A 16,800-nucleotide genomic window follows, 5' to 3' on the forward strand; every position below is an offset into this window, starting at 1 on the left:
ATCCTGATCTAATATAAGAAGTAAGGGCTTGTGTAGCACAGAGCCCAAGATTAACATTGCTGATGCTCTTCATGTTTCCTGGCTCCTGCTGACAGCAATCTTTAAAGAAGGATTGAAAACCTCTAAGTCTAAATTTGAGCTTGATATGTTGCCCCTTTGAAATGAACACAAGATTAATGAAGAATCATTTTCTTCCTATATTTTGAATTTTATGGCATGAAATTAAGTTTTAAGATTTTTTTTTAAGGCTTTCTAGTATTTTAGAACTTCTATTATTGGAAAACTGTGTTCTTCATTAGACTTTCTGTTAGATTATGTGCATTCTTTGTCTTTTAATCACTGTTGTGAAACCTTATCTTCAGCTTTTATCTTACTCTTATTTGACAATTCTATTAGAGAATATTCTTGGATGCTTATGGTACTTTTCAAACATCAAAAGGCAAATGAGAGAGCACAGTTTTGCAAAATTTTTTAGAGTGACTTAAGAGTCCTTCCTGAAGAGGACTTGGGCCCCAAAATTGCTTTCCCTATTATGCCAACTTTCAAAAAAGATATAGAAAAGCCAAGTCAAAAGGAATATGTACAAAATCAAGTGATTTTACCAGGGTCACACCAGCATTTTGTAACAAATAAGGAAGGAATGGAGCACAAATGTTTGGGATCTATTCAGTCTGTGTTTGACTATGGAACTTTCCTGCTTTGAATGTTGTCGAATTACTGTGGTATGAGAGTATATATAGGTTATTGTGGTCTGAAAGATTAATATAAGCAATTATTTTTTTTAAATAAAAAACTTTTCAACCCTTAAAAAAAAAGTATTCAAAGAAAAAACTAAGCTCATCTTGCTTGTTTGCAGACTTGTTCCTTTTTAGTATCTTGCAAGAAGGTGGTAGATAAGCATAGATTCCCTTGTAGGAACACTGAAATCTGTTTTTAGGGGCTGAATTAAGGAACAAAGCCGTTAAAAGTCAAAGCAACAAATATCCAAATGCCTGTTGATGATAGGGGTTGAGGTTATATGGATTTTAGTGGAATACCTGTGAAGTAAATATCTGAATTTGGTGTTAACCTTAGACTTTAACCTCATGAATTCTGTAGCTTTTAACTTGTGTACCTGTTTTTTCTCATCATGTGTTCTCCTTTGTTTTGAACAGGAATACAGGCTCTCGATCTGCAGCAAATTATGCTATGCAATAGGAGGTGCCCCAAATCAAGTGGCAGGGAGTGCTGCTGCTTTCTTCCTACAGATCTACCTGCTAGATATAGCCCACGTAAGTAGCACAAGAAACCTTTACAGATTGTAGTTGTATCTCTACTCTGATGTCTGCTATGTCCCTGGAATGATAAAAGGCAAGTTGACTAATAAAGCTTTTAAATTGTCTTATTATCTTTGCCTCTAGCTGTTCAGTGCCCTGGAAACTATATGAACTTGTCCAGAAATATATATATATTTATTTTTTTTCACTAGTTTCCTTTCTGTCTTGAAGTAGCCATTGTTTGCTCTTGGTTTGCAATCATCAGCAGAGCTTTAAGCACTGTAGAGCTCACACACTTGCAGACTAGAAAAAGCAGTTCTCTGTGTCAACAGTCAGAGTGTGTAAGATATGAGGTCTGAAAGGTTAATAGCACCATGTTGAGGTTGTGAAGTTTTGTTGATTTGGTTTAGTTAAAAATCACTGCAGCTGCATCCAGTAGTCAACATAATTTCACATAAATTTTACTTGGTTTGTCTAGGATAATTTCTTTGCAAAGAAAGCAGAGTTATCCTTCCTGAAGGTTCTTTGCTTCTAGTCTGTGGCTTTCTGGTATAGAAGCAGATCTGGTAAAACAAAGCAGTAGGAGTCATCCCATTCATCTGACTTTCAGCTGTTCCAGCTAGATTTCAGGACAGCAGAGAAACAATGAAAATCAATCTATAAGCATTTTTTACTGTTTTGGATTGTCTTGTATATCTGTGTGGTAACTAGGTGGGACAGATAAAGTTACAGAATAGAAAAAAGGACTTTAGGGAGAGGAGGCAAAATTGCAGGGACTTTGAGAACAGCTGTAGCTGAAACTACATGAGTGGCTTTCAGAACTGATGACTTTTTATTTGCTGGAAAGAACAGGAGGTTCTGGATTAGACACTATTATCCATTTTATCCATATTATCCATTTGCTGTTTAAGATGCAGAAAGACAGTAGTATATCATGATGTGGGGAGCAGAGGCATCCCAAAGATTGGATTTATGGTTTTCCTACAAAGTTTGATACCAGAAGCTGAGGTATGACTTGATAAAATTGGAAGCATAATAAGGCTGGCATGTAAAACTGATACCTTGATTGTCTTGCTGAGATCAAAGTCACAAGATCTAGAAAAGGGGCTAGTTTTGGACAGCAGTGTCAAAGGTGTCAAGTGGGTGGTGTGGGGTCTGAGGAGTTGGAGGTGGAATGGGTAACCTAGAGATGCAGCAGGGAGGTGGATGCAGCTCTGACTACAACTGTTTCATGCTTACATCAAGGATCAAGGATGGCAATACAAGCCATTGGAGGTGATGAAGCATGAACTGAATGAGAAAGACATTAATACAGTTTTCCCAGGGTGCTTATAAATATGGCAATTTCCCCGCTCTCTGATTATCACAGAAATAGAAAATTCTTGAAGCTAGGCACTGTTTATTTCTTTGTTTGTGTAGAGTATCCAGAAAGCTGTGGGTCCCATTCTTGCATCTTTGGGCACTACCTAAATAAATTAATAATAATAATAATTACTATTATTTTGTTAACAGGCTCCTACTGAAACCAAATAGTTTTGCTTAATGTTTGTAATGATACACTTACTACTTCATTAAGGGCCTTAATTATTTGTTCCTTGATGGTTTAGTTTGTTCTCTGAAGTAATCCTGCAGGGACAGGATTTATTTCAAAGCCTGATAAACAGCTCTGAAATCCTGTGGTGTTTTCCACATCTTTTCAGGGGAGAGCATGTAATTTTATAGTCACTACCTGGATTTAATTCTTTCCCACTTAGAGGGCAGAACTGGTTTAGCTCTTTGAGAGACTGTGAAACTCACTAGGTGTAATTGTTCATATGTAATCTGGATCCTTCCTAAGAAAAGTACATTTGTATTCACTTTCTGTAGGTTACAGGTTTTTCCATTTGATTCCATTTTCCATCTAAATTACCTGTATAAACTACAGACATATAAATGCATGTCCACATAGTATCCTTGAGTCAAATTACTAGAAAGCACCAAAACCTCTGATAATAGATAGGATCCTGGTCTTTATTCCTTTTGTGATGGGTGAATTTACCATATTTTAGCTTTTTATTAACACTGAGAAGTTTCTAGCATTGGTGCTGACAGACACTGTCTACATTTAGAAGCTAAAAAATGCAGCCAAGGGATATGTAAGCCCATACTGATGATGAAGACAGGGTGACTACACCGATTCCACTCCTAACATAAGAGAGGTTTTAATTTTCCTCAAGACTTTCTTCCACCTCTGTTTAACTAATAACCACTGCCTTTCTGTCTATTCCAGTTATCTGAACAAAATAAAAATGCATTACCCACCTAATTTGAAGTTTTCTGTCCCTGTGTCCCTCATAACTGCAGTATTTCAACCCGTCTCTCTGACTGCTATTTTGTTCTTGTTTTGGCTGACCTGTCTCTTGAGCAGTAGTGACTTCTGAGCAGTTCCAGTGCAGCCTGTGTGGCAAGTCTGCCTCAGGACTGGTGGGCTACTGGCCACCCTGGCTGTGGGAGGGCACAGGTCAGCAAAGGTGGTTGACGTGAACATCAATAAACTGCTGTAGGACACAGCCCAGTGCCCATCCCAGCCTTGTCCTACAGTGCAGCAATAGGATGCTTGGAGAACCACTGTCATTTATGTGCTGGAGACTGCCATTCACAATCCTTCCCTGTTTGTAAGCTTTCTAGAGTGGAGCATGTGCCTTGGAGCTGGTGGTGTCAGGAAGACTGGCTGTCCCTGCAACTTCACCTAATTTGGTCTAAAATTTAACAGGTTTGATTACAAAAGTACATAGCACCTACCTTTTACAAAGGTCATGCAGGACGTTCAGAGTTTATTGCTTCCTTCTTTCACCTCTGAGGAAATACCTACAGCAAATTCTCTGTGCCAGTGACCTGCACTAGCTGGAAGCAATGCGATGCTGCCTAGGAGGCAGTAAGCTCTGCAGAAGAGCAGAGGATACTAGCTCATTTGGTGTAGCAGCAGCTCCATTGGCAAGGCTTCCTGATGCATTGGAGCACCGGTAGCACGAAGCAGCATATAGATGAAGGGGTTTTGTCTGCTTTTGCTGTTTAAGCCACATAGACTGTTTCAGCATTCTCTCTCGAGGTTGATTTGAGGAACATTCATGTTTATATAGATTTCAATGACTTTTTTTCAGGCCTATAGTTTCAGTGGCATGAACTGAGCGCTTGGAAGGGCATCCACCTTTTCTAACATTGTGTGATACAAATTCCTAAGCTCTCTACAGATACATCTGAAAAATAACTACATTCCTTGGGATAAACTATTTCTATAAAGGCACTTAAGTATGCTCCTCCTGGGTTAGTTTCAAAGGGTTTTCTACTTGGCTATTTTATTCTTATGTAATCCGTGAACATTTGTCAAGTAAAATTTCTTGGACGTGTGCTGGCAACTTTGATTTGCACAGATGTGCCTTATACAGTTCATTTGCCACAGCTCAGTTATGAGTGGATAAAGTCTCCTGTGCTACAACCTCTTCCACAGTCGCATGCCACCCGTTGGCAGCCTTGCTGGGTAATCTCCGGAGATGAAAAAACATGAACACATGTAAACAGCTCCCTCTAGTTTTTTCTAGATCAGGTCAGGATAAAGATAGTGGGAAATTGGGCTGTGTGCAGGACAAAGTGAGGGGATAATTACAGAGGGGCTCTGTTAGGTTTTATGACTAATACAAGGACTTAAGGCTACTATTTGACTATCTGGCTCATTTTTCTAGTTCTAAACACATTAATAATCTCTCCTTGCACTTTCCCCCTCTAATACTTTCTTGCATGGTGCCTGTCTCAGTGTCTCGTTTGTTTGCTATGGGTAACCAATAATAATTTCTATGACAGCAGCAGACATGTTTTCTAAATGAACCATCATTATTCTTTAAAACACTGCGTTTTTTTCTGGAAAGTTGCTTTATTCTATTTCATTGTAGTGTGGAACAATGGCTCTTGTTTACAGTATACTGTCTGTACTTTCAGATTACTCCATTTCATGCCTCCCTGGTGCTGTTCATTGGCAAAGCTTCAGGTGCAATTACTGATCCTATTGCTGGCTTTTTTATTAGCAAAAGTAGATGGACAAAAATTGGCCGGCTCATGCCTTGGTAAGCATAAATGTGTACATATATTTACATACATATATATGAATATTGTGTGTGTGTGTTGTGATCATACATTCACCTCATTGAATTACTCGTTTTTCTTTGCCTGTTTCCCAGACAACAGTGATTGTATTTATTCTTTATATATATAAAATCAAAAAGAAAAATTGTCATGTTGTCTATTTCCCTTTAACCTGCTCACCCATGAAAACACAGACAAGATTTTCTACCACTGGAGACACAAACAAATAAAGCCAGAATGCTGTGTTGTTAAGCAACTTGGAAGCTCAGATCTAAAAATTTCTTGAATCTGTGGCTGAAGTTTCATCTTTGTCTAGATTCCTTTAGTTTGGTTTCACTCCTCCACAAAGTTTGAGCTTGTTTCTACCTGTGTCCTTGTGTGCCTTCACTTCTCCCATTAGCATTCCAGGAACTCCATCAACTTTAATTCTCTAGGCCTTTTAATTCAGTAAAAGACATGTTCATACATGTGGAACAGATGTGACACCATGGCATTGAAGTAACCAGCACTGTCATGACACTGTTACATTCTTCCTTACAGCAGTCATTCTGGTCCTGCTTCTATTACATCCCCATAATCAAAATACTTGATAAAAAAATCACCATGATTTTTATAATGAATGAGATTTTGATCAACATTTCTAAAGGGACAGTGTGGTGTTTCACTGTGACATACTAGCCCCTGTATGCACTCTAGCTAGTACACTTGTACGTGGGTTGTCCATGAGTACATAAGGAGAGGTTAGAAGAATGAATGTCGCTCATATAGGAAGGAGATTGACAGGTGTGAAGCAAGAAAGTTGGAAAGGATTGGTCCGTGTTAGAGGAACCCAAGCTCATCTATACTATAGGGCATTTATTTGTTGGGCCTTTTTTGTATTTTGGAATTTGAGAGGAGACTGAGTAGTTTGTGAAATATGGAGTCTTTCATTAGTGCTGTCTCTCATGCATTATAAGGATGTGGTGTGAGATATTTTGAATTAATGTAACACCCAAATTTTGATTCACGACAAAAATCCAAAACTAGATGTGGTATCCTGAGTAAAGAAGTAGAATTTTCATGGGGAAAAAAAAGCCCATTTTTTTAGCTGGTGGTTCTCTTGCTGTCGTGTGGCTTTAGGGCTGCAGAAACATGTCCATGGGCAGCTTATATCTGACAAAGAACAGAAAGCAAGTATGTATTGGAAGAAGGCTGAGATCAGCCGCTCTTGGCCCTGGAAGGAATGGGGCCTTCAGGTCAAAGTTAAGCATTTTTTCAAGAGCCCCACGGGGAAAGAGGAGCTTGCTGGTGTTTCTCTTTTCAGGATCTGGTTTGTGGCCAGGTAAATGGAGTGCTTTTTAATGAGCACTGAATTAACTAGTAACAAAGTTATTAAATAAGAAAATAAAGACATTTTAATACAAACGCCACTAGATGTATTCTGTTGGGTTTTTTTTTTTTGGTTCTCTGAAAATACTGCAAATACATGTGTTTGTTAGTGTAAAATTGATGATAGAATAACTCCCATCCTAGTACAACCACGAACTTACCAGACCTTTGCACTGTAAACCAGCTACTGTACAGCTTGCAGTTCTTACAGGAAAACTGCTTATATAACTCTAACTTTAAATACGTATTCATCAAACAGCTGCTTTCTTTCCAGAAGGATTTTGTCTGGGGTTTTTTGTAATCATAATTTTTTTCATGGGAATTTTGTTCCTACACTTTGAAGGTCAGATCATGTTAATACAAAGCAAAAAATGGATCTTCCATAACTTAAGAATATTTTAGTATTTTGAAATTCTGCCCTCTTAAGTATCTAGAGTGAAGCAGTAGAATTGGCTCAGTCAGAAAATCTTGCCAGCAAAGCAAGAACCTTAATAAAGGTGGTGAATGTTAACTATAGCTCAATACTGTACTCAATATAATACATCATCAATGGCTATTGATCTCTTCTATGTAATGTCTTTAAAAGGCATAAGCAGACATTGACTTGAAATACACAAATCTGGTCAAATATTTTGTCAAAGGACATAATAGTAGACAATTAGATATTCAGCAACTTCAGCAAGGCTTTGAAAATTCACACTAATGAGGAAAGGAAAACGTGGAAAGAGGATGAAAGAGGGGAGGAATACTAAGAGGGTTATTGCTGAAAAGTTGCATGAAAAATTGACAATGAAAGTATTTAACTGTGGTGGCTTTATCTGGACACCAGTTTGAAAGATCTCACACTTTGGAGAGGAAGGTAGATTCCTTGAGTTGTGTTAGGATTTTACCCTTATTTGTGTTTTCCATTGCTGACCAGCTGTGGATGAACTGTAGCCTGGGGACCAGAGGGACAGAGAATACCAGAACCTGGCACTTACCTTGTAAATGCTCAGTTCCCGGTGATGCTGTCCATCCCAAAAAGCAGCGTGGGAAAGCCATTGTTTTACTAAACTATTTACCCGCATTACTCTTTTGTATTCCAGGTTTTCAGTTCACGATTGCAAAATAATCAGCTGACCCCTAATGTCAGTAGTGCTGTTGTGAAGGGATTAATCTGTTTTCTCTTTTACGTGTTTGGATATTTTTTGTTAGGATCCTGGTCATCTAATTACATTGTTTATTGTCTGATTTACAAGAATACAGGAGCCCTGATTCTGTTGCAACTAGGACATTTAGGAAATAATAGCATCTGATCACTTCTTTGATATCATAGAGTTTGACAAGTGTTGTTTGCCTGAAATAGTGTTCAAACTAATGCAATTTGAAATAGTTTTCAGACTAACACAATTAATTGCTGGTTTATGTCAATGCCTGGAATTCAAATTTCAGTGGTTCATTTTTAAGGCATCTTCCTCACCTGAAGATGATCCTTTTGTGTTTGAAGTGATTAGGAGTTTTGCTGTTGAGTTAAATGAAAGAAATGATCATATACTCAAGAAGATACAGACTGTAGGAACTTCTGCAGTGGGCTGTCCATTATTTTTTATGCTGTTTTCAGCATTTTTAATATCAACATATTTGCACTTGCCTGAAGTAGCAATGAAGAAGCTAAATGGAGAGGAAAAGTGAAGGCATTGAAATTGGAAGAGGGAATCCTTAATAATAAGTAGGCTTATGCAAAAATTAGAATCATAGAATCATGTAGGTTGGAAAGGACCTTTAAGATCATGGAGTTCAACTGTTAACCTAACACTGCCAAGTCCATCACTAAATCATATGCCTAAGTGCCACTTCTGCAAGTCTTTTAAATACCTCCAGGGATGGTGACTAAAGCAGCTCCCTGGGAAGCCTGTTCCAATGCTTGACCACCCTTTCAGTGAAGACATTTTTCCACATATCCAATTTAAACCTTCTCTGGTGCAACTTGAGGCAGTTTCCTCTTCTCCTATCACTTGTTACTCAGGAGAGGAGACTGACCCCCACCTGCCTACAGTCTCCTCTCAGGCAGTTGTAGAGAGCAATAAGGTCCCCCCTGAGCCTCCTTTTCTCCAGGCTAAACAACCCCAGTCCCCTCAGCTGCTCCTCTTAAGACTTGCGCTCCAGCACCTCAGTGTCTTTTTTGTAGTGAGGGGCCCAAAACTGACATAGTATTCAAGGTATGTGAAGACATGTGATGACAGAGCTTAGTTTTCAGTGGTTCTTTCTAGTAAATGTGTAGTCTGAGACATGTACTAAGGAACAGCACTATAGGTATTCTGTTACAGTGCATGTGCAAGGTAATTGTGTCTTATTAACCTAAGTATAGCTGTTTTTATCCAGATTTGCTGATTATTTTTTTTTTCATTTTATGGAAAGAGTTGTATACATTTTATATTCAACTGTTTATTTAATGCATGCTAACGTTTAATACTTAAAAACATGGCATAACTGTAGTTAGAAAACTGCACATAAAATAGATTACATTATATTCATTATTAGCAGGAAAAAATGATGTGTTTTGCGATCATTATGTTGAGATTGTTGACATGTCTTAATCTTCTTTGCAGGATGCTGGCATGTACACCCTTCACAGTAGTATCTTATTTTTTTATGTGGTACTTGCCTCCTTTTGTATCAGGAAGAGTTGCATGGTACCTGATTTTCTACTGCATTTTCCAAGCACTGACCACAGTAAGTTGATTACAGGTCATGATGTTCTCAGTAGTAACTTGCTTGTTTTCTGCATATCTTAATGCATTCAGACCTAGTAAACTGAAATTTACCAAAATCTGATGTTTGATTTCAACTTCTAGTGGGTTTAAGGGATAGGTAGATGTCATTTTATCAAACTCTCTGCTGGTTGATGGCTTCTGCCAATGCTTTCTCTGGCAAATCACCTGCTAATTCAGGCAGATTACCTCCAGGCACTTTCATTGGCAGTGCCCTAGATATTCAACTCATTCTTGTATAGATCCACAGAGGTATTCAGATTCCTAATTCCAGTTAGATATCTCATTTCTCTTAACTTCTGTTTTCAGGAGCAGATTAGGAGACCAAGTAGATTTGTGGCTTTAATTTGTGGAGGGGTTTAACTCAAACTAGAAGGCAATGAAAAGTCAGGGTACCAGAGCTGAAACATACTGATAGTAGTAGTCATAATATTTATGCCTGGTTAGAAGAGTTTGAACACACACATTTTTTAGTACAGCCCAGAACTTGCAACTTTTATGCAGAAGCCATCATTTCAGTGAAACCCAAAGAACTCTTGACACATTCCGTACTGTACACATAGGGGTTGCATCACCCTATTTTGCCTTGTGGCCAGTATCAAGGTGAAAGAAACTATCTTCTGTGCAAAGCTGTATCACGTAGCAGGTTAGGAGTGGAAGCGAGACAGCTACATTGCAATTTATATCCTAGCCGACTGAATGTCACTGGATCACGTTTTGAGAAAGTGGTTCCTAGACATTTAAAATGTTTGTATTTCTTGTTTGACTTCTGGCTTTTTTCCTGTTTACAGATCCGTTGGACCTGGGAATTCTGTATTCCTATGTTAAGCTGGAATGTTTCTCTAGGTCCTTTTTTTCCTCTTTAGAAAGATGGTGCACAGGATGTTCATAATGGCTTAAAATAATTTTCTATTTGCTCTCTTTTGAAGGAAAAACACAGGTTTCCCATAGCAGGGCTCTGAAAATGTAGACACTTGCCATGTTTGATGGAGGTGAATGGAAATGCATTTCATACGAATAGAGTAGGGTGCAGATTGTGAGACTTAGTTTACCTGGCTACAGATCTCTGCAGTGGTGGAAACACCACAAAGAACTTGATTGTTCAGACAGGTTCATGTTCCACTTCCACTTCACAATAGTATATGTTCCAACACTTTTGAAGTGATTTTTATTTTAATTCAGCACTGTGAGGATGAAGTCCCACTCACATCATGACCATCCAAAAGGTCAAGCCTTTAACGTTCAATAGTTATTTTCAGTGAAGTACTACTGGGGATAAGGCCTCTTCTGCAGGAAAAGAGGGGCTAATTTACTCAGCATTCCAATAAATATTGCCAGTGCATTGTTTCCACCAAGATTTTACAGCAAGGTATCAGTTGTGTGCTAGATACAGTGCTGTAAAATCAAAAAGCAACACTCCTCATCTACCTTTTTGCCAGTGCATGGACATAGCAATTGGGTGTTTCTACATATTCTTAACTCAAATTAAGAAACGTGTGGAAAAATGGTGCTGAAGACCAATTAGTTTTCACAATTACCTCCTGAAATTGCATAATGATACAGATATTTGAAATAATTTGGGGATTTATACAGTTTTCTGGCTTGAATAAATTGGAAAAATGTATTGTCTTCATTATGGCTTTGCTTCCTGTTAGTTAGCTTAAGCTAGAAACATGATAATCTTCTAGTGCAAAGAAAGCTAGATTCTTTATAGCCTAGTTATGAAGGACGTTTTCCCAAGGAATCTGAAGGAGCATGGCATTACTGGTAAAGCTTACTGATAATTTATGATTTGTATTATGAAAGATACTTTTTTCCTTTTATATGCTTCACAAATCAGAAAGAAAAGACAGGTCTTTGTGCTAAAAAATATGGTGTTCGAAGTAAGTGAATTCAAGGTTGCATCAAACCATTTTCCTGGATATCAAAGGAATACAGCATTTACCCTGACATTTCCTAAGTGATGTTCTTTCTTTGCGTAGTTATTCCAGGTACCATATTCTGCCCTCACCATGTTTCTCAGCACAGACCAGAAGGAGAGGGATTCTGCAACAGCATACCGTGAGTGTGATCTGGACTTTCTCATGTGGATTAGGGCTGAGTTTTATTTTAAATTGTTCTTTATCTATAGGAAGATCCCTAGTGGTTTGTGTCCCTAAAGTGGACTTTTGTATGAGATTTTTAATATCTGATGAAAACTATTTTGTCTGGTAAATGCTTCCACTTCTCTAGCTAAATAGGAGACACTGAAGTTTTATTTTCTCAGACTGTCTGATTAGCTATAAGCTCTTTTTGGTTTATTACTAGCCAGACAAAACAATAAAAATCACTCTTACCCAAGCCAGGGTAGGGGAGTAATGATTTCATTTAAAGGTGATTTGCAGGGGAAAAACAAAGTGATGGTAATCTTTAACATTCAATTAAAGAAAGCTTAAAAGTAATTTTGAGTATCTTCTTTTTCTTCTTCTTCTTTTTTTTTTTTTGTTTGAATGTCCTTAGGTTTATGTGTTTCATGTTATAAATTCAAATCCCAGCCCTGTTTTCTTTGAAAAAAATTCTAGAACTCGTAGAACCAAGACAGTTAACCTCACCAGAAAAGGAGAGTAATTTTGTGTGCATGTTCACACCAACTGAAATCTCTCTTTTTATTTCATCTGTGTTTATTTAATTCTAACATACGCCAGGTAGTTTAAGGACAGATCTTGCTGTGATATAACTAGCACTCTGACTTGTATTAGTTAAAAGAATGAGGGCTTCCAGACCATATCTCTGGCTCTTCAACAATCAAAACCAGACAAAGTTTTTGCTTTGAAGCAAATCAATCAGACCAAAAAAAGTGCAATGAAAATATTTTTAAGATTTCCTGTACAGATCGTAAATTGTAAGAACAGTTTCTTCCCTTCCTACTCTCTTCAGCTCTGTTATCACGCCTTCTTTGTTATGTAACTGCTCTCATGGCCACCAGCATTAAGCAGGGTAAAGAGAAAAGAGTCAAATACCACATGAAAAACTTTTTTACATCTTAACTTGTCCTTCACTGTTTACAATAACTTGTAATTTTTTTGTTGCATCTGTTTTCTTTTCCTGGCAAGAGCCCTTTTCTCTTCCATTAGTCCTTCTAACCCTCCGCATACTTGCTTGAGTACTTTGAAAACTAGACCACAGAGGCACAATGAAATGGCCAGAAGTGCTAAAAGAAAACATGTCAAATTCTGGATACAATATCCCCTGAGCAACCCAATCCCTTTCCAGCCACACATGGAACAGTTGTAATTTGCATTATCATCAACTATCTCAAGAGAAAGTCTGGGGTAGCAGTCACAGGACAGGACTAAACAGCGGGAGGTTCCAGTTGTGTTATATTCTTTGGCACTGACTATATTCTGAGTCATCTGGCCTAAATTCTAACTAAATCCATGTACCTAGTGTCTGTTGTCTAGTTTTATGTCTTCAGAGGCTGTGATCCAAATAAATATGCTTTCCTATTGCTAGCCCCATGCAAGGCTTCATAGGCATGTGAAAATCATTTGATAAAAGCTGTTGACCTCCATGTCTGAGAGGTGTTACACATTTATAGTGTAATTTTATTGTTCAGAAAGGGTTTAACTTTTTGAGTGTACAGCTGTTCTTCTAAGCCAAGTTAGAGTGGTGAAATGAACCACAATTTTGACTTTTCAAATGTTGGTATTTTTGTATATTTTGAAATTATGTTTGTTTGGAGCCAAGTTTTCTTGTAATGGTTGTGATTATGTGAGACTCTCCTTTACACTCTCTTTTTTTGAACTAGTGTTTTACTTAAACACTTCTGCCTTTCTTTGGGTTTCATGGAGGATTTTTGTTGATAGGTTTTCGTGGATATAGTCAGTTGTTCAGGCATTTCTTCAACTGTTTAAAGAAAAACAGCTGTGTAATATGAAGTGTGCATTTAAAAAAAGGTTGGGATCAGAGGATCCATTACCCTCTACTGGAAACAAGCAGAACTGCTTATTATAAATTTTGTCCTGCTCCTTACTATGAATGCGAGGTAGAAATATTGGATTCCAAAATTGCTTTAACATAAATCCTACTTATGTTCTGGGCAAAATATGACTTCTTCAAGGTATGATCTGCTTTCTGAGAGATCAGCTTTCTCAGCTAAGGTGGAAACTAATACACTATAAATTCTGAGCACACAAGAACCTTGATCTTTGCTTTCCCAAACGGACACCTTGGTTGGTGTTTCAGATGATCCTTTGTTCTGATGGTACTTGGAGTGTTACTGATCTGAATCATTCTCTGAGGCTGAGGTAGCTAGTTTTGTCTGACTATGGCCTTAGGCAGTTAAGAACAGCATCTTCTGTTTCCAAGAGCTTTGCAGTTGTATTATTTCCAAAATAAGCCTGATGTAAGTATCATTTTATTTTACAGTTGGGTTGGAGAACCTAGAAGTCTGTTCAGATAAGTGGTTCAAAAAATGTTTCACAAGTTACTGTCAAACTTGAGATGAAAAGTCTGATATTATGGCTCCTAGTCCTGCTTTGGAAAAGCAGCATTCAACACTTAAACCGTAGTTCCACTCTGGTCCTCAAGATGAAAGGTTTCTATGTTATCCCTTTGTGGCTCTTAATCTCAGCCACATCCATCATGCGGCTTGCATGAAAAAGGCTCTTCCATGGAGGCTTCTAAAAGCTGATCAAAAAATAGATGACAAAACTCTCATTCCTTGAAACTGTTCTGTTACTAACCTTCTAGTTCTGTTGTTCTTGGTATTGCTTCTTCTGCTTGTTCCCTGTAAAAGAAAATGGTTTGATGATGTTTCTTTTCAATGATAAATGAACAAGCTTGTAGATCGTGAAGGTATCAAGTTCTCGTCCTTGGTACGCATTTGTGCTTTCTTCTTTAGGAATGACCATGGAAGTGCTTGGGACCTTGATTGGAGCTGCCCTTCAGGGGCAGATTGTGGCCAGCGCTCATGTCTCTCATCACTGCACTGTGAGTCCCTCAGTAAACACAACCATCTCCTGGCATGACACTCCCAGCTTTCCAGACCCCTCAGATCCCCTGTCTCATCAAGTAAGTGTCTATGGGAGCACACTACAATCTCTTAGGGAAAGGGGGGGTGTGTTTCTGTATTACCATATAATACCATCCAGCTGAATGAGCATGAATATGACTTCCTTGAAATCAGTAATGCTTGAGCTGAGACAGCCACGTTGTTGCAAACAAGGTTTCCCATCTGTTGTCTTTGCAACCACGTATCAGTGCAACAGCAGTGTTACACTGAGGAGCTTTGCTTGAAGATGCCAATCTGTAAAGTAGCTAGGAGGTATATGGCCATCCTTTGTTTTCACTAGGGGCTGATTCACAGTTTAAAATAGCAGCTTAGTAAGAGAAGCTTACTTTGGCCCACCAGGAGTACTGTATCCAGTTCTGTGGTCCCCAGAACAAGACAGACATGGCCCTGTTATAGCAGGTCCAGAGGAGGCCACGAAAATGATCAGAGGGATGGAGCATCTCTCCTGTGAAGACAGGCTGAGACAGCTGGGGTTGTTCAACCTGGAGGGAAGGCTTCAGGGAGACTTTATTAAAGGGGCTTAAAAGAAAAATGCCTAGCAGCCTAAAAGGGGGCTTAAAAGAAAAACGGAGAGGGGCTTTTTACCAAGGCCTGTTGTGACAGGACAAGGGGTGATGGTTTTAAACTGAAAGAAGGTAGATTTAGATTAGATATAAAGAAGAATTTTTTTACCATGAGGGTGGTGAGGCACTGGCACAAGTTGCCCAGAGCAGCTGTGGGTGCCCCATCCCTGGCAGCGTTCAAGGCCAGGCTGGACGGGGCTTTGAGCAACCTGGTCTAGTGTAAGGTGTCTCTGCCTGTGGCAGGGAATTTAGAAGTAGATGAACTTTAAAGGTCTCATCCAACCCAAGTAATTCTATCATTCTACGAAAAAATGGTGGCTATAACAGGATCTTTCAGTGCAGTAATACTTCTTTTCAAAGTAGTTATCATTAAGGCTCTCCTATAAAGATTAGTGGCTGTTATGTGAACGAAACTGTAAGTCCTACTTGGAATCTGTATTCTTGCAAAGGTACAAAGCACTGTTGAAAGTAAATGGTTGGTAACAGGCAATTAGCGGGAGAGCTCAGTAGTTCACATGTGGAATGAACCTAGAGATCCGTGCTTGTTTATTTCATTTTCCACAGCAGATTTTTCCTGTAATCCTGCACAAGCAATTTAATCTCTTCATGCTTCAGTGTGTGATTTTTTTGAGAAACAGAGAAAGTTTTATTATGGGAGGAAATCCTAAATCCTGATCCAAACCTCAGTGAACACAATTTGATAGTCTTCCATTGTTTCCAGTGGTCTTGAAACAGGCCCTGAATTGAACAATTACTTTGTGTAGTGTTTTTTTCTGTTACTTGTGAAATCAGCAGTTTGTTGGTTCCTTTTTGCCAGTTGCTAGATTCAGTCTTTCTTTTCATATTTTCCTCTATTTCTCTGTCAGTGTGTGTACTAACTGATATATAAAATTACCCATTAAGAAGATTCCTTGACCTGAGTCTAAACTCAGGTGCTTGCAAATCAAGATGTATGTATTTGTGCTCTGCTTATTGTAGTTGAAGCTCCTATTACCACTTTTCAGCAACAGTAAAATCACAAGCTGAAGGCAGGTTTTTATGCATGCTTTCAGTGTGCATACCCTAGCACCATCACTGGTAGTCCAGGAAGGGGACTGACCCTTGTCTCTCCCTGCTCCCAGACACTGTTCTCTGCCTCTGTGCTTGCTTTTGGCACAAGGCTTCTCAGGGAGCTGATCTGGGGAAACGGCCTGGGGAGAACTGGGCTGCTTCTGTAAGTGACCATGCCATTTTATGGCTGATTAAAGCATTTTTGAAGCTGCTTGTTAGGTAATTTCTAATGCATATTTCAAGAAGACACAGCACATCACCCTGGCTTCCTTTTTAGCTTCTAGGACAATGGCTTGATGCAGAAAACTACTGTGGTATTACAGCTCTGTGAATTGTCAAGAGGAGTAACTTGAAAAGTTGTGGAGCAAGCTGAATTTCATTGCACAGCAGATTCCCTGTCTGAATCTGCTTTATGCTGTAATCACCAACTTCCACTTTCAAATCTCTTTAATGGCTTTGAAGGAAAAAAAGTGTGTGATCTTGATTTATTTCTTTTCTGTCTAACCACATGTGCATTCCCATCCTTTTTGAGGTAGGAGGGAGATAGAGAAAGAAACGTCACAATGAGTTGAATGTCAAATAGTTTTTTATTTTGAAAAAAATAGTAAAGATACATAGCCTAAAGTAGCCAGAGTTTGTAGGTA

General features: G+C 38.6%; 1 protein-coding gene across 2 annotated transcripts in view; it reads left to right on the forward strand.

Moving 5' to 3' along the window:
• The window catches only part of MFSD2B (major facilitator superfamily domain containing 2B), a 38,118-nt gene that overhangs the window by 4,170 nt on the left and 17,148 nt on the right, over nt 1-16,800 (forward strand). For both annotated transcript variants that reach the window (XM_040599314.1, XM_040599315.1), the window contains exons 2-6: nt 1,155-1,271; nt 5,229-5,353; nt 9,329-9,452; nt 11,473-11,551; nt 14,373-14,542. In XM_040599314.1, the coding sequence (XP_040455248.1) occupies nt 1,155-1,271; nt 5,229-5,353; nt 9,329-9,452; nt 11,473-11,551; nt 14,373-14,542 (615 nt within the window). The remainder of the gene's footprint in view (nt 1-1,154; nt 1,272-5,228; nt 5,354-9,328; nt 9,453-11,472; nt 11,552-14,372; nt 14,543-16,800) is intronic.

This window comes from Falco naumanni, chromosome 6 (assembly GCF_017639655.2).
Source record: "Falco naumanni isolate bFalNau1 chromosome 6, bFalNau1.pat, whole genome shotgun sequence".
Classification (NCBI taxonomy): Eukaryota; Metazoa; Chordata; class Aves; order Falconiformes; family Falconidae; genus Falco; species Falco naumanni.